The sequence below is a fragment of the Abramis brama genome (assembly GCF_963993115.1).
Source record: "Abramis brama genome assembly, chromosome: 9".
NCBI classification, from domain to species: Eukaryota; Metazoa; Chordata; class Actinopteri; order Cypriniformes; family Leuciscidae; genus Abramis; species Abramis brama.
Window position 1 is genome coordinate 15,806,974 of NC_139971.1, and position 25,668 is coordinate 15,832,641.

Here is a 25,668-nt window from a genome sequence, read left to right on the forward strand (position 1 = left end):
TATTAAAAGAGAGCGATTCCAGTCGAGCTCATTAGAGCTCATTCAAATGTAATGTGACCACGGCCCGGAGAGCGCGCGGTATTCAAACGCAAATTCTGAGAACCTGAAGGGTACATATCTTTACAAATATGTACCCTTCATTCATCTCACAGAAACGCGATTCATCTTTTTGCAGTTTACATAGGCCTACACTAACGTTATTCCATAACGTTATTCCATAACGTTATTCCACATTAACACTTGAGAAAAGATAACTTAGCCTACCTCACTCCTCAGCAGGATCTATGCTCACTGTTTGTTATGTAGGCTATATTATGCATCACTCGCGGCGCGCTGTGTTTACAGCTGATGGGCGTTTCACAGGACTGAAATGGTTCTCAGAATTTGCGTTTGAATACCGCCGCGTTATCCGGGGCGTGGTCACATTACATTTGAATGAGCTCTAATGAGCTCGACTGGAATCGCTCTCTTTTAATACAGATTTCAGAAGCTGAGAATTTGTTTTTTATAAAAATTACTTCATTTAAAAGATGCGATCTCAAGCTTGATGCCCGTGGGTATGTTTGCCTGTTTGACTGAATTTTCGCGGAGTTACAGATCATTTTCGAACGCGTTTCAAATTGGAGTTCACTGACAGAGAGAGTGCAGAACTCGCATCATGTTAATTTTTCTTTATTTGGCAAAAAGCAAAACATTTTATTTTTATTGTGAGTACACAGAAAAAAAATAGAAACTGAACAGGATCGATTGATGTATAACACGAAAATGAAAGATCAAAATTAACAGAGCATTATGAACTTAATTTACATTGCTAAAAAAAAAAAAACGAGCAAAACGCGCGGGCGCATTTTTGGTCCCCAGAGGGTTAATGTGTGATGTTGAGTTAGTTATATTTAGCAGTATAAACAACAAGGAATGATAGTAAATAATGATTAAAAACAGAAAGATATACGAAGCTTACAGACACAAACCAACGCAACAGCAGCAGAAGCAACGAGGCAGACAGGAGCAATCGATCAAAGTGTAGTAATCGATCAAAGTGATATCAGAAGTGCCTGCTCGCACTTTCCGGTGTCATGCGTTGCTAAGAGACCAGTGCCAACCAACAACACAAATTGAACGGAGCAGCGCTCTGGTTGTGCTGAAAGTATGCATTGAGAACTCCAGCTTAGACACTCATGAGTCACATGCGAGTGATGCAACTCTTTCACAAATCAAAACAGCACATTCCCTTCACAGACAATGGCAAATTACTAGTTAGCTAGGCTAGAATTTTTCACTACTAATTTGACGCAATTGTTTCATATGAGCGGTCCAGCGGATCAATATGAATACAATGATGTAACGAATAATAAGGCCTTAATCGGTGACTGAGGAGCATCACTCAGATCACCTTCAAAAATGCTGAAAAATGGGTGGGTATTCACCCAAAATTAGATAAATTTGTTCTGGTACCATTTATACGTGCTGCTAATTTAAGATTTCTTTGTCAGAGAAGGCTTACGCTCGATTTAGAACTGAAATTAGGATTTCTTCGCTAATATCAGGTTAGTTTTCTAGCGTACGATTTTAACATGCATTATAGCATTGAGAATTTTTCTGCCATTCGTAGGAAGGTGTATTCAAGCTATAGTTTTGCTGATTTTATCAGAAACTTGTACGTGCATACATACAATGTTAATAAAAACTTTATTACAACACATGATTGATTACTGTCTGCTTGCATACAATGTTTAAAACGATCCCCGTGTCTCCACCAATTATGTAGCAAATTAGCTCAAAATAAATATTAATAATCAATCATAACTTGTAATAATTAATTATGAATATTTGAATCAGTTAATAGTTGAACCTAATTGAAGACATGGACTTGACTGCAGCCATCAAATATTAGTATTCTATGTTATTACGTGCAGAAGTTTTAGGTCCAATAAATTTCAGAATTTAGTGGTTGGAATTTACCATTCATCCAATTTATTTATATCAACTATGTCATTTTGATTTAAAAAAAATATATATATCGCATCATGTATGCTTGTTAGGATGCATAAATCTCAATTTTAACAATGAAAAGATATACAGACAATGGTGCATGTGCAACAACAATAAGATGCATAGTTCTAATCTACTGTCTTAATATATTATAACTATCATAAAATGGTTGGTTTCTATTAATATCAAAGGCTAAATGCTTAAAGGGACACTTCACCCATTTGCATTAAGCTTTGTATTGTTAGAAACCCAGTCATATATTATAATAAACGTGGATTTTTCATTCATTTTTCCCTGAGATGGGAGAAATAAGGATTTAAGTGTTTTACTTCCTGCTTATTATGACGTAAAAATCATCATTTTGCGTCATAATAAGCAGGAAGTCACATTTCATTGAAAAGTGTAGAGACTACAAACACTGGCTCCTCATTATTCCAGGGGGAGGGACCCGCTCACGCTACAGGCCTATTACAGATCAGTGGGTGGGACTTCACTTTCTGAAACTGAAAGCAATATCCTCCATCTTGTTTGGAAGCTAAGCTAACAGGCGCTGTGGAGACAGATGTGAAGATATGACAATAGCGGAGGAGAGTGCTCAATATGATATAGAGGAAGAGGATTTCGGAAGTCTGATGCTTGAATCAGGTGTTTGTGGCTACCTTTACAAGTCGCATAGCGAAGAGCAGCCGAGGCAGAAGACCTGCCTGTCGCGGACGAGAAGCCCAGACTGGCTCGAGCTGGGGGCGGACTGGTGGCGCCGGTGATCTCACACCTCTCGTTTCAATCTAACTGAATTCATTCCGATTGGTGAATCTGACTGTAGTGTTTACATGAACGCTAAACAAGTGATCGGTTGATGTGCGCTTTACCCTTGCTAAGAAAATTTCCGCTCCTCCGTGAGAGATGCGAGACCCGGCGCGTCTCAGTAATGACGCCACCGGCCTCGCGCCGTTCTCCCGCGGCCGTCAGCCTCGTCCTGCTCGCCACAGTAAACATGATGAATGGCGACTGTAGAACGCAAAAGCCGAATCCCGGACATTTTGGGTCTCTAAATCCCTGGCAAACTCATCACTTACTGAGGCTAGCCTTGTTGTTTTCAACTGTGCTCTCTAACCGGTAGGCGTGGCCTCCTAAGGCAGCGAAGCAAGTGCATTCTGGGAGTTGTTGTCTTTCATCCACATAAGCCAAAAATACATTTTCTGGCTTTTCTCAGTCTAGAAAGCTCCAAATTCAAAAATTTCTCCACATTTCTTCTACTTAAATGACCTATTTTAAATACACATTCATCTTCCCAGAGGTGAAGTATCCCTTTAATATGTAGCTCTGTTTGACACATTTTGTATCGGGGTCCCTGCTCCTTGTCTCTATTAATATCAAAGGCTATATGCTTAATATGTAGCTCTGTTTGACACATTTTGTATCGGTGTCCCTGCTCCATGTCTATAGGGGTCCTTGCCCTGAAAAACATGGACTCCTGATTTAGATGATTTAACAAGTTTAGACAATTCTTCTCCTACAGTATAGCGAAGAATTAATGGAATTGTTCCTCGGGGGTCTGTAGTGCGCTGTCTGATGCGATATTGTAGCAGGCAGTTGCATGGTTATTATTTCCTCTCTGATTTTATCAATCTTGTAAGTAAAGAAATGTATAAAGACATTACTCAATTCAGCTCAACTTTTATTTATAAAGCACTTTCAAAACCATTAGAATGGTCCAAAGTCCTGTCCATAAATGGTAATTAACTCTAAAATACATAGAAACATAAAATAACATCAAAACATGACACCAAGAAAATCATACAACCAATCACTCACAGTTCTCAGACCTAATTAAACGCCAAAAGCTTGATAAAATAAGTCCAATGCTATCCATGCAAAAATATCCATGCTTGACAAGGATTTTAAAGATAATGGCAACACATTCCGAAGTGCAGGAGCCGGCAACAGAAAAGGCGCGATCTCCACTACGCCTTAAGCGAGACCGTGGGACGGTTAGGAGCATGTTCTGAGAGGAGTGTAGATGACGTTGAGACTGCTAAGGGATTAACATTTCCATTATATACTCAGGAGCTCGATCATGCAGACAAACTAACATTACTGCTATGCTGTTGGGAAATGTCTGCATCTGTTGATGCTTTTTTTGTTACTTCAGCCACTGTATCAAATAAATACCTGTGGTTATGTTTTCTTTCAAAAGAGTAAAAAAGTAAGCAGCTCTAGCAGTTTTTAAAGCCTTTCCGTAGATAGAAATACTATCTTTTCAACTGCGCTCCATTTTCCGGGCTGCTCTCTTGAGGGAACACGTGTGCTAGTTCTATAGTGTCGGACTGTTCTCTTTAATCTTCTTTAAGCGCAAAGGAGCAACTATGTCTAAAGTGCTACAAAAGTGAGAGTCCATAGTTTCTGTTGCAACCAAGTTTTTTTTGTGCAATCTGATATTCTGAGGAGTTGAAACAAATCAGGAAGAGATAAATCATGAATATTATTTACAAAGCCATTTTTATTGGTAGAAGTAATAGTTCTACCATATTTGTAACAAGGGGTTGATTTTGTAGCCTTAATAATGATTTGAGATGTCATCACCCTGCTGCAGAATTTCAATGTAAAGTATAGACTACACCAGATTTTCCAGTTGTTGCTGTGAGATGTTGCCCCACACTTCCACAAAGGCATTTTCAAGTTTTCAGACACATCTGGGGGGGACATATGGCTACATATGGTTTGCCACTGCAGGGATGATCAGCTGTCCTTTCAGTCTCCCTATAGCACTTTCTTAGGTGTCTTACATTACAGACGTTGCAGTTGTAAACCACAACCACCTGTAAATGGAATGTCATAAGGACTGTTCCACAAGTGCATGTGCAATAATTGTGCTTGGATCTTTGAACAAGTGTAACGTATTTTAGTGATTCTGACAAGATTCTAGCTCAAAAGGAATTATTAATTAATTTATAGGGAATTCGAAAGAATCACTTATTTACGACCGAGCAAATGATTCGTGCAGGGTTCATTTGAACCGGCCATAACTATCAGCTCTGCAGCGGATATAAATATCCAAACTATAGTGAAACACTATTTATTAGCAAGGTAACTTAGATCAGCAGTTTAAGACATTAAATTCGTAAGCACATAACACAAGTAACACTTCTCTTTAAAATACAAACAAGACTTTATTGATTATTCTAACACATAAAACTAATATCTAACACAAACACACGCACACACATTCATACGAGTTGCAGAAAGAAAGAGAGTGAGGAAAGAATGAGTTTTAAGAGTGAGATGATGAAAAGTTCCCAAGTTTCTATATGCACTTATAAGACCTGACCTGAGCGAACCATCAATCATTAATTTAACCCTTCTATCGTTTCTTAGGCGGGTTATTAAATCTATATCAATGCACCAGTTCAGCTTAAAAGTCTGGAGGCTACTTGCTTGTTTTTACGTTCCTTTTGGGGATTCCGTTTTGTCGTTGTAAAAAGGGGTTTTCCCGGTCCGTTGGCTGGCATTTCCTCGTGCCTGGGGCGGCCAATCACGTTGTGTGCTGGCAGATGGATGGAAAGTCTTTGTTGCTGGAAAGCAGGCTTTGCAGTCGAATCGTGGACCGAAACTTTGCCGCAAAACTTAACTTAGAACCGAGACTCACAACAGAAAAGAAAACTAAGAAAAGAAAGAAAATTGAGACGAGAGTAGATGGATGGCTTGAATGAAGCTGTTTAACCCATGTTCTTCTGATCTTGATTTGGGTTCTTTTGTCTGCTCGTTTACATGGTTACTAGTCTGGTTACTCCGTCATGGCTTCTCCATGATGGTTTTCGAATCTACCATTCTCTTCATCTTCTGCCCAAAGCTTTGTTCGGGTCCTAAGATTTTAAACTCAAATGTTTGTCCAGCCTCCTGGATGAGTTCTGACCAATTAGACACTGTCTTTATTTGAGAGGTGGCATTTTCTTAAATCATGCGTTATCTGTGATCCCCTTACTCTCCAAGCTCTAGCAGAGAGTACAGAGGCCACAGTTTAGACATCATTACTATTATAAGAATACGAAACATTTTACACCGATTTCAATCAAGCCATCTTTTGAATAAAGAACATACGATCATACTGATAGGAAACACGACACACTTTCATTCAAACATCTAACAGTTATAACCATTACATGACTTATATGGGATCTAAGCTTATTAGACACACATATAGGTGGTAGACACAATATAGAATTATGTAGTTTAACGATGTTTGATTATAAGTCCATCAAGAATTGTTTTGAGATGATTTTATGTATTTTTGTAGGTAAAGTCCCAGTCTCTTTGGTTTTAAGAGATTTCAACCTTGGGGTCATTGAGAGTTCCTTAAGAAGATGGAGGTCTGTTTTGTATATCTGTCGTGGGATCGAGCAGCTTCTGCTGTTATCTTGATCGAGCACTGAGCTGTGCCATCTCTGAACCAATCAGTCTTTTCAAAACCATCTAACATTGACAATGTTCTTCCTTTAGTTGCTTTAGTTGCCCATAAAGTTCTTAGCGTAGGCTGGCTGGAGCATGGATTTTATGGCTCTGGATTGGTGATTTGGGGTCTGGAATGTTGAGTTCTGTGTGGAATTATGTTTGAACAAATCACCTGGAAGATTCATTTGTGTTTGGTTCGCACTCAATCCTTACACAAGCATGAAAAACATTGTTTAAACCCTTTCCAATAAAGAGCTGTAAAGATTCTGTGGATTTGTGCGAGTTGTGTGTGTGTTCTTCTATCCTAAGATATCCTATCAAGGACTACAACAAACAGCCCATTATTTTTAACACTAAAATACCTTCAATTATTGTCAAGTCATGTAGTCTTTGAACTCCTTTTGCCTCTGGCTATGCAAGCTGTTTTTTTGTGCCATACTACCATGATCAGCTTCATGAATTATGTGAAAATGAAAAGCATGGTTTGCATCTGCTAATGATTTTTTTTTTCATGTACAGAGGCCTGAAGATAGACAGGAAGTTGCCCGTGCCGGCCATGAATTGAACCAGGAAGTGAATAGACTAATGGTGGCCATGAGGGACATGTTGGCTAACATCCAGTTTCGTGAACCTCAGTGGGAGGACAACCAGGACAGAGACGAGGAGGAATGGGACTGACGGATCAACAAGGGCATGATTTTCAAATAAAAAAAAAGTGACTAAAGTTATGTTCTGCTTTCCCTATATATTAAAAGATCCAATTAATTCATACTACTTGACTAATACTTAATTGTGGTCCACATCTCCTCTTTTATTATATGAAGAGACAATATGTTCATTAAGCCATGACTTGAGAGGCTTCTTTTTTTTAAAAGGAATATCACTATTAAGGTATTTTCAGGCTTGAAAGCATCATTTCTGAGCACCCACCATAAAGTGGAACTACCTTGTTTAGAACACCATGACAATCATCAGGAAACATTAGTAAAACAATGTTGCTGAATTAAATTATGAACAAATTGTTTTAGTAATTGCAGTAATACTGTTTTAGCAATGGCAAAATTAAATGTTTGGGTATGGGCTTGGGTATATCCTGTGTGAGGATGAGGTACGTGTTGTAAATTTAAAGGTTGATCGTCTTGAGAAATTAGTGCATTTCTATAGACAAACATGACCGCTTCAACTAAAGCAGGTCAGATTTTCAGATGATCTCAAACAGACATCCTCATGCATAACACTTGATACCTGATCTACAAAGCCAAGGGTATGATATATTTATATTTATATATATATATATATATATATATATTCATATATATATATATATATATATATTCATATATATATATATATTTATATATATATTCATATATATATATATATTCATATATATATATATATATATATATATATTCATATATATATATATATATATATATATATATATTCATATATATATATATATATATATTCATATATATATATATATATATATATTCATATATATATATATATATATATATATATATATATATATTCATATATATATATATATATATATATATATATATTCATATATATATATATATATATATATATATATATATATATATATATATATATTCATATATATATATTCATATATATATATATATTCATATTCTGTATTTTGAAATAAATGAGCACCAATTTAAAAGTTTTAATCTTGTAAAATATTTAGAAACTCTTTTACTCTTTTACTTTAAAAAAAAACTTGTTAACCTGTCAAAGCTTTTATCAAGAATATTGATACAGAATAACCTTTCAATATTATTTTCTTTTATGTCATTTTGTCTATGTGATACTCTTTTTGAATCAAACAACTCAACATTTAAAATTGATTGAAATTGTGCTCAAAAAAAGCATTGTTTGAGGTTTAGTTATTTTTCTTATTGAACTAAAAAATAAACAAATACTAAAATAACTCAAAACTAGTATGTACCTAGTATGTTTAAACAACATCATTTACATGCAAGTTTTTTTATTTTTTTTAAATGTAAAAATCGCAGATTCCAACCAAGATGGCTGACTTTCTGTTGGGAGGAGTCAGATAAAACCAAGTAAACTTTTGGTTTTCGAGTCATCTTGTAAAGATCATATTTACGAGTTGAACGCACATGAACGCCACCAAAATGTTGTAAATACGAGTGGGAAGCTCAGGATTTTCTTTAAGCCCCAATCTTGACGAGTTGGGGGCTTGTCAGTGTGAAAAATGGTGGAATACCACAGTACTTGTCAGGCTTTTCTATTTATGGCGAAGTAAGTTAATTGCTTGCACAGAATATGATGGCATTATAATATAACAATGTAATATGTAACGATAAAGTTTGCAGTGGCTTCATAAATTAATTAAAAACATAAAAAAACAAAGTACACCTGATGCACATTTCCTTGTTCTTCATTTTCTAGTACTAGAGTTTAAGAACCTTGCTGTATTTTTGTGTAATTAATTAAGAGAAAGTGCACCGCCATCTTACTCAGACGAAAGTGACTTGAACGCACCTGCCGTTGTAAACACGACTTCCCACCTCGTAAGTACGAACTTCCAAGGAGGACTTGAACGCACCATTTGTCCTTTATAATGTCATCAGTGACCATTTGAGAAACCACAAACAAATACCCCACAGCCTGCATTTGGGGGGCGCTATAGAGCCCCTCGACCACGCCCAAGACTAAGCACCACATAAGTTTTTGCAGGTCTGATGTGTTCGAGCATGGCAAAGGCCTCAAAAATGGATGAATTTATAAAAATAATAAAAGCGAACATGTCAAAAACAATAGGGCTTTAGCACCTTCGGTGAAAAATAATTCAATGTGTATCTTTATGTCGTAGTCATAATGAATTGTATTGGAATCAACTACATTCTACAATTATCATTATTTATATCAAATTATAACTATAACTCATGGGCTAACTATATAATTCATTGTAGAAAATATATTGCATGAAATTAGTTCTGTATTTTCCCCACAATAAGGGTACTGCATCTTGGGTGCACCCATGGTGTGGTGTACTATCCATCACCCTGTGGTGTCAGGAATCTGCTAGAGACCATGGAGATGGTCTCCTGAGTTTTAAATTTCCACCCACGGTGTCATCTCTGACATAGCTGGACGTGTTGCCAGACATGTCAATAATAGGACTCATCAAAAGTTATTCCATCCACATGATGGCAGTGTATGTGCTCCATAAAAAAAATTGCTTTTCTGGAAGAAAAAAAAAATACAGAAAGTGCAGCAGGAATGAGTGAATACCCTTCAAAGCTACATGGGGCCAGATATACATAAAGACAAAACAACTGACAGATTCACCTGAACTTGTGAACGGTACTCCCTCTATGACTGTTTTCATTAAAAAAAATTGAAAAAGGCCTAAGGAGCATAAAACTGTTGCCAGATCTTGCTTCTATTGTTAACTCAACTTGCGGCTGTATTTCCATCTGCACAACCAGCGGATCGACAATACCTTCTTGCCCAACAAAGTTGTGCACCTAGGGCGACATGGACACCTATTAATAGGTGTAGATGAGGAAACAGACAAACGTAGTTCATGAAGTAATACAAATGTTATTAAAATACTTTATCTCAATACAGTGTCATATAATTGCAGAGATTTGTATCATTTCCAACATCTGCAAACACAAATCAAAGCTGTCTAAAGGTCACATGTGCAAGATCTTCAGGTATACTTGACTAAATATATAACAATTAAGGGGTTTCCCATATATATCCACATATTCGTGTGTGTGTGTGTGGTATCAGTAACACGGTAACACACCAGAACTGGGAAACCACTTTATACTCTGGGTAAGGTCTGCAAGAAAGTAGTGCTGTAACATTTTCTTGATATGCTGACTTTTCATAGGATAATTTCACAGGTTTTCAATGTCCCTGTAAAACTTGCATATTTATGATTTATTGAGGATCTACAGTTCTATAGAAAGTAATGACATGGAAATTCTGAGGTAATTCATTAATGACATGGGGATTCTGAGGTTATTCATTTCTCATCTTTTCCAGTGTAGTATGAAAACATTAATTAGTTTAAAGTTGTATTAATAATTTATAGAAGATGTGAAAGATGTGTGATGTGTGAGCTCTGTTTTAATCTAAAATCTGTAAATAGAAGCTTTCCAAAAACATGGGTCACTGGATGGCTGGACTGTTTGTATCGAGATGGTGTGAACTGTGGGGTATTTGTTTGCACTGTAAGGTTTATTTCTCACTTCACTATTATAAAGTTTTCAATGTAAATGTTATTTTGGGCTGTGAAAAAAACGTTGGTTTGTCGTTAAAGGCAGCAGAAATGGAAGCCAAAAACATGAAAATGACATCTGAAGTTCTTCAAACATGTCAGCTAGTACACCTACATGTATGTGTTTACCATGCCACAAGCATGTCGAAAGATGTGATAACTGAAGTAAGACAAACATGAATGAAGAGTTTCAATAGAATTTGACAAAAATTAAAACTCCTACGTACTTCATGGGCAGGACTTTCTGACTGCAATTGGAGAAAGAGAGGAACGTGAAATAGAGACCAACACCTGCATGGCCCAGGACATAAAAGCCTGTTTATCAAAACACAGGAAATAAGTAAGTAGTATACCATATGAATTGTAAGTTTTGGTGTAAATAAATGTAGCTGCATTGACTTTACAATAACGTTTATGTTTTAGAACCCTGCATCTACACATCAAACTTGTGCAGTGGGTTCAGTGTGATCTGTGCAACAAATGGTTACACACAGATTGTGCTGGCATAGACCTTTCAGCTGTGGATGATAAAAAACAATCATATTCTTTTCAAAGGTTAGCAACACAACCATAACACATCTAGTTTACAGCACCCTCACACTTTTTCACAGGATTTTGGTTGACACAGTTGTAAAGGATTGTTGTAATTGTTATGAAAACCTTTAAATAAACTGGCACAGAAACATGTTTGTATGAGACATGTAGTAATTAACATATGTAAATCAGGATTAACATAATGTAGCACATTGATAAATAGTAAAGATCACACGGAATGTTTTTACATAAGCATTCCAATTATGCACCAAAACTAAAAAACAAAACAAAAAACTAAATGTTACCTACGGATCTGCATTTTTGATCAAGAACAAGTACAATGATATTTCTTTGGAATAAAAAGGTGTTTCACATTAACTTGGTACTTGCCACATATTGTACTTGACGTGACATCTTAACATACCAAGATTGTTTTAATAGCTTCATAATACTGTTTTTTTGTTGATATGAAAAATTGGGTAGATTTTGCAAAATAGCGGGAGTATGATGCTTATTACGATGTTATTATGAACTAAATGCCTTTCTCCACTGATGTTCTGAGTTGTTCAAAGCGTTCAGTAAATTGACCGAGTTAATCTGTGTGAGCTGGCGTGAGTGGAGCTGGGGCTAATTAGCTTATTCATGGGTCGGTGTTCTGAAATATTCGGTGTCTGAGATTTTCTGTGACAATGGGCGGAGCTTACATGAATATTCACATGAGTTTCCTGTTTTGTGTTAAAGTGCCACTGAAAATATTAACGCACACTCCTCGGCTTACATAAAGGTAATTAGCCTACTTTAAACAAAGTTAAGCTTATATTCTGTTATTTGTACGCAACAGTTTAGCCTATGTTGATACTTTGTTATATTGTGTCGTGTGCAGCTATGTTTGATATGATTACAGCAAATGATTTGCCAGAGGTGTCGTTAAACGAGCCAATAGCGTTTAAAGGTGCAGTCTGGAAGAATGACAGCTAGAGGTCGAAAAAATTACTGCAGTCCAAATTCAAAATATCGGAGATCGTTGTTTCCCCCGCCCTCTCCTCCTCAGACTCTACGCTCTGGGTTGCCAGTTTGAGGACACGCAACAGGAATGAGCGCAATTGACAATGAAAGCAAAGGAGACTTAGTTGATGAATTGATTTATCTGCGTTTTAATATGCTTTCATTCATAGAGATTTTTAGATGGATACTAGGCTTTTTAGGTTGGGTAGAATCTGTAATCTCTGACTCAGTTTGTTTGCTGGCTGCAATACGCTGTGTTTCCTGCCAACTGGCATCCCGGGGTGTCGAAATGCTATTGGGTGTGGCAGTGGGCAAGATCACACAGACCAAAACAAAAACAGACATTCCAACATGGAATGCACATTTCAAAGTAAAATAACTGGCTGTAGAAGTGTTTTTCAGAGAATCGAGTATGTGAACTTAGCATGTTTCCTACATATATGTAAACATATTATGGTGTTTTTATGCTTTAGTAGAGTGAAAAAGTTACATACAGCACCTTTAAGTAGTTGTATGTTTCTGTCTTACTTTCAGAGTCTTTAAAGCGTATTGTTTTATAAGTTTGCCAAAATATGTGGTGGCATAATAATATTAATTATAAACTCCAGTGTTAAAGGCAGCAGTAAACTTTCTCACTGCATAAGATAAGGTGAGAAAGGAAGAAAAAAAAGTCTCCAGGGTGCCACAGAAATGGCACATATGACAGAAACACAGGGCCTATACAACCAGTTGTGGGGTATTTGTTTATAAGCATTGTAGATGTTACAAATGTTTGTGCATATGTTTCATATACCCTCATTGTTGTGTTGCTAGATTCTAATATGAAATCTTCTGATAAATCCCTTAAATTGGAACCGCTCCTAAATGATTTACATGTTTCAAAGGTAACTGACAATGTCTCAAAGGTAACTGACAAAATTGAAATATCTATGGACGATCTTTCAGTTGCACGACTCGAGAAAGACCACGCCAGAGAACTTCATAAAGCTAAGAAAACGGAGAAGAGGAAGAAGAAGGACCCAACTCCCACACAACGAGCTGACTTATCAAAGCCGACAAATGATGAGGATTCTCAGGCAGATGGAAAGATTGCATAAATGATTACTTAGTATTGTAAGGGGAGTTATGTTAGAGAATCAGTTTAAATGTCCAAATTGTGAAATATCCTGTTTACAGGAGAAGTTTGAATCACTTGATACAAACTTGCCCTGTGAAAATGTCTTATAGTTTAAATGTCATTGCTTGCATGTTGCAAGCTTGCTTTGCAACCACAGTGTTTGTGGTTTTCTTTGATCTCTCTGAGTGAGTTCAGTGGAATGACACTGCAGGAAAGTTAGAATTGTCTGACTCTACTAATTGTAAATGTGGCTTCAGAAATATACCCTGGCAAGAGGTCAGAGAGGCAAGAGGTCAGAGGTCAGAGAGGCAAGAGGTCAGAGAGGCTGCGCCAGTGGTAAATTTAAGGGTGAAGGAAGGAGCAGAGGCTCCAAACTTCATCTACTCCAATAAAGGAGGTAATAATGAAAACCCCAAAGTACGAGTCTTTAATTCAGCAGGGAAAGAGATAAAAGGTATACCAACGAAAAGTTGGGCCACCCTAGCTGGAGATGGCTCTGAGGAAGAATCAGACAAAGGCTCGGTAGCTTTTAGTATAATCTCTCAAGAAGAGATGGGTATGAATTTTACCGAACCTGACGCACCACTCTATGAAGACCCTGAAAGCCCGCATGAAGAAGCCATAGCAGAGGTCGAAGGACCCCTCAGGTTATACTTTGCGAAGGGATCTAATTTAGTTGTCCTAAAAGCAGGATCCTTACAGTTTGAAGAGGAGGCAGACGCTCTGGTTAATGCTGTGAACAAGCATCTCAGTCATGAGGATGGCGTTGCAGCAGCCTTTTTAAGACAGGCAGGACGAAAGTTTCAAGACGAATCAGATAAGTTAATGCAACGTAGAAAAACCTCTCTCCATACTGGAGATATCCTCGTACAAAAAATAGGAGGGCCGAATGGCAAACCAGTAATACATGCAATAGGGTATAACAGAGGTAATGGCCATGACCTCGAAGAGGAATTACAAGCCTTAATAGCCAAATTGGTAAATCAAAATGAAGCAGCGGGCGAAGGGGGATCAGATCAAAGAACAGGACGGGGTCAAATAGCAAAAAAGCTTAGGGAAGAAGCCCCAGAATGCGAAAAAGACCCAGAATGGCCAGTATTAAGGCGAACAGCCACCTCCCGAGGCTCAAAAGACCCGGTTGAAAATCCCTTCCCCAAATTAAATCTCGGTAAGAGCTATGAGACCTTCATAATAGGTAAGGGATCGTACCGACCCACTCATGCGAAAAGTAGGAAGAAAGAAACTCTTTTAGAAAAAAGAGATATGTGGGATACTGAATATGCACCCGGCATCACCTGTGGCCAAGTTTGGTGTCTGCTCAGTGATGCAGAGGAAATTCTTGCAGACACCAGATTAACTCAAAGGGCTAAAAGGGCCATATTAGCACAAAAAGATCTAACAAACAAGGCAGCCCTAGAGAGAATTATCAAAGGAAGTGTAGGTAATTCATGGTATGATCAGTATTACTCTGATGTGGGTACAGAGAGTGATAATGATAGTGATGATGATTTACCTGGTGACTCAGACAGCGAGGAACCGACAGATAAAGAACCAAAAGTACCAAATAGGGTTGAAAGTGCGAGGGTGGATACCCCCGCTCGAAAGCCACAGGTTCTTCGACAGTTGCGGTTCAGAGATGAAACCATAGACACAGACGATCAGTATGATTTAGAAAAGGATCGTCTTGCTGAAGTGCATGAGTTAAATCAGCACTTGGAAGCTCTACATCTGGGAACGCCAGGACAGAGGCCTAAAATTACCAGTAGTTTAGGGAGGTCCTCCCAGTCACCTGAAGTTAATTCAGTAAAAACTAGAGCAACCTTGGAGGACCTTTTAAAGCGTGGCCAGGAGATGCGTATGCTTAAAAAAGCAAAACTAAAAAACACCACGGTAAAAGGAAAGGTTAGAGAAATAGTAGGTTATGAAGAACAGATGGGAATAACAGGTGAATCTATAGATTCACATATTTTGGCTGAATTTGGAATTCATGGGGGAAGAAAATTAGCTCAAACGCTAGAAGGATTGATCCCAACAGATAAAGAGGAGTTAGAGCAGAAGCAGTTCGAGGAAAAGTGGGCCGTTGTAGGAGCCCTGTCCGCATGTCAAGAAATGGCACAAAAGGGCGTTGAGGGGCTATTGCGACACATATTTAGGGGAGTGAAGAATAATGCTCTTACTGGAGCCAGAGAATTCCTCTTATATGGCCCTGAGACGGCGCCAGAGGATCTAGAAAAAGCCCTGATCAGATATGATTGGAAAACCGAACTAATTCAGGCAGAAAAAGGTAAACCAAGTAACAAGCAGCATTCATCAAAAACTCAGACCCGGAGGTCAGAGCGTGAAAGGAAGCCGTACAACTGGCATGAGCCAGAGAGAAGGCCCGCACTACCCCATACTCCTAAAATCGATCAGAAAAGGAATCTAGGAGAAAATAATTATCGTAGAAGCATGAATCGAGAAGGTGACAGAGGTACAGAGATCGATCGAGACCTAACCTAAATAGGGGCGAGAACAGCTAAGAGAGGGGGACATATATCAGTCCCGAAAAATGGGATAAACTTAGCCATGAAGAAAGGGCACGAGTGAGAAAAGACAGAGAAAAGAACAAACCGGCTGCTAAGGTAGGCAGAGTTAAAGTTGAAGAAGCCTACAGTAACACAGAAGTTAGAGATGAAAAGTCTAGGAAGCAAAAAACCAAGAAGAAGAAGAGAGCAGATCCTGAAGACTAGGAAGAAGCGCCCCCCCTAAAGACGGCCCTACTGAAAACCGTAGAAAAAGATAAACGACTATACAAAATTTACGATGATACCACATTCCGTGTAGATACAGGGGCCGATATTAGTGTAATTAAACCTTCAGAAAACCATGGAGAATTGATTGACATGATAACTGTCGAGGATTTTGATGGTCGTGTAAGTGACAAACGTGTTTGGAAGAAAAAGAAAATAGACATAGTAATAGGGAGTGACAATTTGCTTTGCCCAGATGACCTAGTGAAAATAGGAAAATTGGGGATTGTGGATCAAGATGAGGAAATCCAAAGAATTGTAAAAGATTCAGATTTAAAAGATAATGGGGGGCTGGAAATACTTTTCAAAAAGTATTTGCCCTATTACTCAAAGAGCAAAAATGATTGTGGGAAAGTTCAATCAAATTATGAACATATAATTCACGGAGGAATCCCACCACCACAGAGGCAATATAAAATTAATAGCAAAGCTGAAAAAGAAATCGGCGAGACTATTAAAGAACTGACAGATCAGGGAATAATCAGAAAACTGCAGAAAAATGAAACAGCCGTCACCAATGTCCCAATCCAGGCTGTGGCGAAACCTGGAGGAGGCTGGAGGTTAGTGAATAACTATAAGGCAATGAACAAAGTCACAGTGCCAGATACTAGATATCTAATTAACTGCAGAGAGGTTAGTGGAGGCATTGGTCGGGACAAAACATGGTTGTCAAAGATTGATCTTGCAAACGGGTTCTGGAGTGTCCCGTTAGCAAAGGAAAGTCAGGGCAAAACGGCCTTTATACATACCAGGGTGATCAATTTGTATATACCAGATTACCACAAGGCTACAAGAATTCGCCTAATGTATTCCAGAGGGATACCTATAATACGCTCACAGGGATACCTGTAATAGTCTATATTGATGACATTCTGGTAGTCACAGAAACGGAGGCAGAACACATGAAACTGCTTGAGCAAACTTTAGACAGGGTGACAGCAGCCCGTCTAAAGCCCAGTCTAAAAAATATGGAAATTGGAAAACATGAAGTAGACTTTTTAGGATTTAAATTAGGAAAGGATACCAAGACTTTGACGACTAGTACTAGAAGTAAGTTAGAGGAGTTATTAACTTCCAGTCCTCCAAAATCCAAAAAGCAACTACAATCACTGCTAGGGACGCTGAATTACATCAGAGAATTAATTCCTAAGTATTCTAGGGAGGCCAAAGTGCTATATCAGGGCACAAAGGAAGGAAAATGGCAGTGGACAGATGAGATGGAGTCAGCTAGATTAAAACTGATAAGAATGGCATTAGACAGCGGAGAATTGGAACGACGTGATGAAACTGTTCCATTAATCGTTGAGGTGAAAGAGGCAGAAGACGAAGTCACACTCACATTATCGAATAAAGACGGAAAAGCACCTATAGCCTTCTTAACTCATACGCAAGAGCCTGCAATGATGAAATATGAGGAGAATGGGCCAGAGAGAGTGCTAGCGGCAGTGACAAAGAGATTATTGCAGCTTAAAGCAGTAGTAAAAGAACAACCTATTGAGATATATTCTCAAGCAGGAGAATTAACCAGACTGAAAAAGAACCTAGTGATGAATCAGGCAAGAATTCATTCCCAAAGATGGGATCAATGGAACTTGATTCTAAGCGACAATCAGTTAGAATGGAAAATAATCAAACTGAAAAGGAAAGAAAAAATGACCAAATACCATGACGCACACCAGCACCTGCCAAAGTATTTCACAGACGGAAGCGAAAAAGCAGGAAGAGTAAAATGGGGTTATTTGGTTAAAAAGGACGGTCAGTTCATTACTTCCCAAAGCAGGGAAATTCAAGGAACAATTGGCTGAGGTCAGTGCAGTGCAGAAAGCTCTTGAAAAGGCAGTAGAATTAGGACATAAGGAAATTGTCCTAACGTGCGACTCAGAATATGTTGCAGACGGTTTAAACAAAGAGATTGAAATTTGGAAATCCAATGGTTTCCATAATGCGTGCAATAAGCCTATGCCACACAAAGAACAATGGGAAAATATTTATGAGCTCTTGCAGAAAGTTACAGTACACTGCTATCATCAGGTCAGCCATACAAAACAGGAAAGTGAGGCCGCCCAAGGAAACAGAGAGATCGATAAATTCATAGGGACGGTTAAACTTTAGGAAGTCACCGAGCTATTTGAAAAAATGCACAATGAATTAAATCATCCTAGCTATAACATGATTCAAATGGAACTTAGATTAAGAAATCTAAATATTCCAAATTGGAGGATGAGGTATAGGGAAGTAAAAAAGGAATGCAAAATGCAGGAAATTTATGACGGCTAAAGGCGCAAAGGACAGCGAGGTCAAGAAGTCAGTGTCAATTTTACCGGCCCCCTCCGGCCTAAAACAAAGCTAGGAAATTGTTACTTCTATTGTTGATTTTTGCAAAGAAAACAAAATAATACTAACCAAGAGTATCCTGTATCTACCAGAAACGAATTCAATTGCCGAGAGGGCTATCAGAGAAGTGAAAGAGTATTTTAGCAAGAATGAGGAACTCGGGGAATGGGATACAATTATTGATCAATGTCTTCTACATCTCAACAGATGTGATCACGTGACACCAAAAGAAAAGGAGGTAAAGAGCAACCCGAGGTTCAAACCTGGAGACCGTGTGATAATCTCTAGACGGAAAAAGGTAGGGAGATTCTACCAGGGTTTAAGAACGGTAGACACGGTGAAATCCATAACTGGATCAAACACAGTAGAGTTAGAAAATAACGGGATCCAATCAAATAAAGATCTAGTTAAAAAATAGTAATGGAGGAAATAATTCGGGTCACCAGTAGGAGGGGTCTGATTTGAGTGGAACACAGTCAACATGGTTCAAAAGCCATGTTATAGTTGGAACCAGAACTCCAACGGGTGTTGGGTTTCACAGGAAAAGAAGCCACGCCTGTGGAGATCCGAGTTCGCCCATACATGTGTGTGATCTGTGATAAGGCGGTGGCCATGCCTACTCTTGCCCCAGATGAAAAGAAATCTATGGGTGCAGAGTGGCTGGTCAATGAGCATAGCCACATTGAGATAGGAGGCATCCTAATATGTAAGAATTGTTGGCCAAGCCATCCAAAACTCCGGATTGATTCATATAGAGTGTCCGGGGGTACAGCAGAAAAATTTAACTGCACCTGGAATGGTAGTAGCAGCTGGACTTGCGTGGTATGTGGCACTAAGGACAGGACATTAATGTCGTCCAGGTCCGTATGGGAAGCCATAAGAGTTATGAAACCCATAGGACTATTCCAAGATGGAATAGTCACCAGATTTTCCAGACATCCCTGGGTAGGGATGAGGAAACATGAGAGGATAGCATTCCTGGAAACCAGAATCCCTATTTTTCCTAGTGATGATAGGGAGATTAGAAACCAAGCGCTGCGAGAGAGGGAAGCGCTAGTCGGAGAAATAATGGATAAGGATCGTGAGAGCGATTTGTCTCTAGCCGATCTGGAATCCACGAGGTGGAGCCTCATGCTGTGGCATGTACCCATACTAGGCTGTTTTCCAGAAGTAGAGATGAAAAGAGGCTCTTCAGGGAAGCTAGCCTGGGTCTATGTCAAGCGAGGCCAGGAGTGGCGAGTAAGAACCTGGGGTTCCCTAGCCATGGAGTTAGCACAGGAAAGTGGATGGGAAGATAGCCCTAACTATAATAAGGATTATAGGGGAACCCTTTCTAGGTCAAATGTGACGAAAGAAAAAAGACAGTCAAGAAGGAAAGAGAAGTTTGTGGAACTTGAGGTAGCACCAGTCAAAGACATGAAAGAGCACAAAATTTGGCGAGCTGATGAAAAGAACTTTTGTGTGGGGAGCTATTATGGGGACGACCAATTAACAGAAGTCCCTGAGAAACAGTTCAAAATAGTGATGCACTTAAAAATAAATGTGTTGACCTGTGCACACCCCGACTTTAACTGGATCGGGGGAATTGAAGCTGAATTGCATGAGAAACAGCCTGAAGTGAAAGTGATTAAGAAAGGTCTGTTTCGACGGTCCAAAAGGCTTGTCGTAGAGCCTAAAAACTAACCTCTAATTTCAGAAAAATGAGGAAGGCGAAGTCGTTGGACGTCCTGACTGAAGAACTGGAGGGAGCAAGAGAAAATATCAGGAGGTTGAAATGGCAACGGAATTGCTGGAAATGGATAAGTACAATTTTATGGTTATTATTAGGATTGGGAATAATTATATTGGCCATAGTACGAGTAAGCTACATATTACAATGGGAAATATTGACCGGACAAGTTATATTAGCGCAAGTTCAAGTAGACAGAGAAAATGTCTCTGGATTTGATTTACCTGTATTCGCTACAAGGGAAAAGAATAAAAGTAAAATAGAAAATGATAAATATTTCTGGAAGTGGTTAAATGGTAACCTAAAGGACAAGGATCAGAACCATGAGGTGTTGTATTATTTGGTTAGAATACCAAAAGTTAAAATTAAGCGCATGGTAAAAATGAAGCGCTGGTACAGTAAAGAAGTGGAGATCTATGAAACTAACAGTTACATTACAGATCATTACGGAAATGAGACGCTTAAATATTTCATTGGTTCAACGAGTAGAACTAGTTCTAATGAGGAGCTAGGGGGATGTTGGATATTTAAAATGAATAGAAAATTTAATCCGTGGAAAATAGGTCAATGTAAAAATAAAGGGACTGTAATAAGACGAGCGCAAAGAAGTATAGGGCTGGATAAGGAAAAATATGAAAAAACAGTAGAAAAGAATGTGATGGAATGGATTAAATCTAGTAGACTTTTAAATCCCTTAGGGGAATTTGTCTTACTAAGTACAACTCATGGTCGCTATTTAAAATCCCAGTTGTCTCCCAGTATGGATAATCGACTCGGGATGGAATTAGTAGAAGCTGAGAGACATTCCGCAACAAAAATTAACCTAGAACTTAATGAGACCATTCCATGGATATGGCAAAAAAGACTGAAATTACCAAGAGTTAAATATAATTATAAGAAGGAACTATGGGAGGTAGATAACAAATGGAAAGATACCGAAGTATATTTGATCAAAATGGTAATCGATGAATCCTTAGAAATGGAAGAGGATATTAAGTATCATTACGAAGGAAAAATGAGGGCAATGGATAAGTGTATCCGGCTAACAATTAGTAAAGGAGACCACAAAACTAAGTATCGGTATAACAAGAATGGCTATAACGATTTTTCATACTCTAGTTTCTGTGATAAAAGAGGGGAACTTGTGGATTGTAATGACCTAATGAATGGTACCAATCCGATATCAGGAAATCGAACAAATAATATTCTTAGCATAAAAAGGAAATTATTATTGAAAAGAGTGGGTATGACCAAACGGAAAGAAGAGGATGGTAAGTATAGGATGAAATTAATCTTTCATGATGATGGCATGATAGGTTTAATCGGAAAAGATTGTGGTGAGTTAATCAAACAATGTTCGAGTGGACATGATTATATAACTATTAATCAGATGTTATCTGTATTATGTTACTGGCCTAATGGAATCATGCCATTACCGTGGACTTTAGTTAGAGATAATCTGTCCGACACTTATGAGATGTCATATGGGCCAGGCGGAGTCATCAGAACCGTAGATAGAAAATTACAGTGGAAGGTATTCCATGTTCCTGCTAGAATAGACGAGAATATATTCATCCGATATGACTTGGAATGAGAAAGCCCACTAAAGTTAGCTAATTTAGAGACAATCGCTCTGGATGATTTAGATCAACTAATCTCCAGAAAAAGTTGGAAGAAGCTGTGGTGTAAGGGTCTAGACAATAATTACTATCTAGGCATGGACTGGATGAAAAGAACTATTTGTAACCGTAGTATTGAAATTATTGGGGCAGATAGCTTTCCCAGGTGGTACGACGAACCTAAGGTATTTTTTGAAACAGGAATACAAGGGGTAGTTAACGCAACGACAGCCGTTGTTAATTTCGTAACAAAAGACATATGGGAATGGATAATCAGCTTCTTAATTGATATGGGATGGTATGTTTTGTACTGCACATTGGGGATTTTAGGGCTGAAGTTAATTCTCATTATAGTGAAGTGTTCATGTAATGCTTTAGGAAGACGGATTTGTTCGAGAAGTGACAAGATGGATCAATTAGCAGTCTTAGAAAAGTTGGTAAACTTGCACGGCTCTCATCTGAAGAAAAAGAGGACCCTTTCTGAGAGATCGTTGCTGTAGCAACATGCGGAGGGGATGGCCCGGAAACCTGTAACTGACAGGCGGAGTCACAAGAGTATATAGGTTAGACAGCTGTGTGGGTCAGACATAGAGGAAAGCTAAACTTCTCTCTGCATTACTTGAAGATAAGAATTTGAGGGGGAACCAATTACTTAGTTCATTGAGAAAACATTGAGAATAAAATTGTTCCAGTAAGACCAACAGAGATCTTAATTGATAAATCATTAACATGGCATCCAACGGGACAAAGAACGAGACTTCAATTGGAATCGCTGACGAGGCTGAGAGTTTCCCAGGAACCTCTAGTAGCTCGTTTATTTTGTATGGATGCTTTTGAATGGTTACAACCGAAATCTCTGTTGGCACCTGTTAATTTCTGCACTCAAAATTGGGAGAATATTTATGATCGGCAAATTGAGCAAACTGATACTAGTTTGTGATATGTTGATTAATTCGGACGGATGGTCTAAATTATTGGAATTGCGAGGAGCCGTGGCTCTCTATCTATTGAGTGGGGGTAAATTGGCAATCGACATAACCATGAAAATAATTTAAAAACCTGAATTTACTCTATGGTGCGAGATAGCAATAATCGCAGTAACAACAATGTATCTGACTGGATTATTGATATTTCGACATGGAAAAGAATCCAGGTTGTGGATTTTAATAGGAGCATTAACCATGAGTATTTTTACTTTGGGAATTTTTATTCCTAGCGAAAATGTTTTGCTATTATCCTTTTCCATAGATGGGATAAGATGAAAAAAACGATAAAACATTGTAAAGACTGTTGGAATAATCTCAATTCTGTAGGTCCTAAATTAAATGTCTACCCAAATTTCAGGAGCTGACACGTCAGATTGAAATTTTGGAGAACAGACGACTTAGCGAAAACGAACATGACATTCAAAATACAACGGAGAGAAATTTCCGTGGGGATAATTGTGATGAGTGTGGGAGATCAATAAGACGAGTGTACTTTGAATTAATTAACGGTCAAAGATGGTGTGGATTTTGTATAAATGACAGAGACAAAATTGTACAGAATGGGTTCCATGGTGAAACAAGGAGTTGGGATTTTGTAATGAGTATGAGTGTTCGAGAAGGCCTTTGTTTAATAAATGAGTTGAAATTACATGGCTTCTCTGAAATTACATTGGGAATAGATAGATTTAGACAATATGTGATTCCCCCATGGTTGAAATTATGTATTCCTGGAAGGCAGTGGGTATCGATCTCTGAAAACGATCGAAGATCTAAATGTACTTTCCAAATTGTAGAATTTTTAGATGATAAAGAAATCACAATTTGGGGTGGGGTTGCATTAAGACAAACAACAATGTCTGTGGGATCGGGAGCTTATGGATTGGCATTCATTGATAAATCGCGTGTATTCTATAGATGCCTGATCCAGGAGACCGGAGGCCAGTTGGCTGGAGAAACCTTCGAGCAGTTTCTAACCCGGGCGAAATCCCGACCGGAAACGGCAGAGAGGGTATGGTTCTCCAAGGCAGTAATGAGGCTATGTGTGGATCACAACGATACAAATGATAACTATATCCATGAGGCTCCCAGATACAAGGACTCTAAATTTAAATGGTCTAACAATCATTTTGATGAAGTAAACTTTGTTTAGACGTAAGAGAAATTTATTTGATTTATATGTTGAACAGGAATACCAAAGTGTAAAAAGGGGAACTGTTGTGATGTTTAACTGTCCTCTTGACAGACTACCGAAAACAGCACAGTTCACCAGAGGTCTTTACCATAAGATTTCAAGAGAGGGTGTTGTGTTGCTAGATTCTAATATGAAATCTTCTGATAAATCCCTTAAATTGGAACCACTCCTAAATGATTTACATGTTTCAAAGGTAACTGACAATGTCTCAAAGGTAACTGACAAAATTGAAATATCTATGGACGATCTTTTAGTTGCACAACTCCAGAAAGACCACGCCAGAGAACTTCATAAAGCTAAGAAAACGGAGAAGAGGAAGAAGGACCCAACTCCCACACAACGAGCTGACTTATCAAAGCCGACAAATGATGAGGATTCTCAGGCAGATGGAAAGATTGCATAAAAGATTACTTAGTATTGTAAGGGGAGTTATGTTAGAGAATCAGTTTAATGTCCAAATTGTGAAATATCCTGTTTACAGGAGAAGTTTGAATCACTTGATACAAACTTGCCCTGTGAAAATGTCTTATAGTTTAAATGTCATTGCTTGCATGTTGCAAGCTTGCTTTGCAACCACAGTGTTTGTGGTTTTCTTTGATCTCTCTGAGTGAGTTCAGTGGAACAACAGGTGTTAAGGCCATGCCTGCTTAGTTGACCTTTTAGCACGGTTTAAGAAGAAAGAAAGAGGCCTCCTCACAGTTAGTGATGAGGCGAGAAGCGGGCTGTGGTTTTAACACCTGCAGGCCAAGAAACGGTCAAAATGTATATTAAGCTCCTTAGCGTAGGTGGTGCATATGAGATAGCCTATACACACATGTTTATTGCATAATAGCCTTAAGACTGTGGAATTTTCCAGGCCAGTTGTTTTATTCTTTTAAGAATTGCTTTATTGTAAGGGACAGCCCTAAACGCTTAAGACGGCCCCCATCAAACCATATAAAAGGTTTTGTTTCCAGTTGCTCGGGGCCGCACTTCGAGGTGAAGACCTATACGCATTTCTGTTATTTTTTCCTTTTTGAATTTATTGTCTTTATTGTATTATTCTGAAATCTTTTTTAAGTAAAACGAAACCAATTTTTGGTGATTCGAAAAACTTTTAAAATAAGTCTCAGAGTGATTTTTTTTTCCTAGAAGTATCTTTACTTTGTTATAGTTTAGATATTAATACTAAGCAAAAGCCCAGTGAAACAGACCCCGGACTGAACTGGATCGGACACCGCCGAGGACCCTGAAACCATTTATAGCATCTTTAACCGGCAGGTAAGGACAATCTTTGATTGTAATAGGTTATTGGGAATGTTGTAGATGGACTCAGATGTTACAGCGGTATAGAAACACAACAATATATATTCTTTTTTTTCCCCTAAAAGAGATCTTGGCAACATCACACACTTTGCTCAGATTTTTCTCCTCAGCTAGAGACTCTGGATCGCTCACATTTGTCTCCAATAAAGTTTCTGACAAGATCTCAGTAATATCACACAATGTGCTCAGATTTTTCATCCTAAACTAAAGACCCTGGTGGTCTCATATTTGTCTCCTCCTAAGTTTCAGACAAGATCTCAACCACATCACACACTGTGCTCAAATTTTTCTTAACAACTTTACAAATTGTGCACAAAGTCACT

The 25,668-nt window shown here is 38.3% G+C and overlaps 1 protein-coding gene and 1 long non-coding RNA gene across 2 annotated transcripts in view; both read left to right on the plus strand.

The window, feature by feature from the left end:
• Positions 1 to 7,212, plus strand: part of tcf25 (TCF25 ribosome quality control complex subunit) — a 261,356-nt gene extending 254,144 nt beyond the window's left edge. Inside the window, exon 18 of the mRNA XM_084123919.1 lies at positions 6,961 to 7,212. Coding sequence (XP_083980045.1) covers positions 6,961 to 7,119 — 159 coding nt within the window. The 3' untranslated portion in view covers positions 7,120 to 7,212. The remainder of the gene's footprint in view (positions 1 to 6,960) is intronic.
• A 9,997-nt stretch (positions 7,213 to 17,209) lies between these two features.
• Positions 17,210 to 25,258, plus strand: LOC311089158. The gene is made up of 3 exons (XR_014607643.1): positions 17,210 to 18,812; positions 20,211 to 23,857; positions 24,295 to 25,258. It is a non-coding gene; the product is annotated as an uncharacterized lncRNA (long non-coding RNA).
• The last annotated feature ends 410 nt before the right edge of the window (positions 25,259 to 25,668 follow it).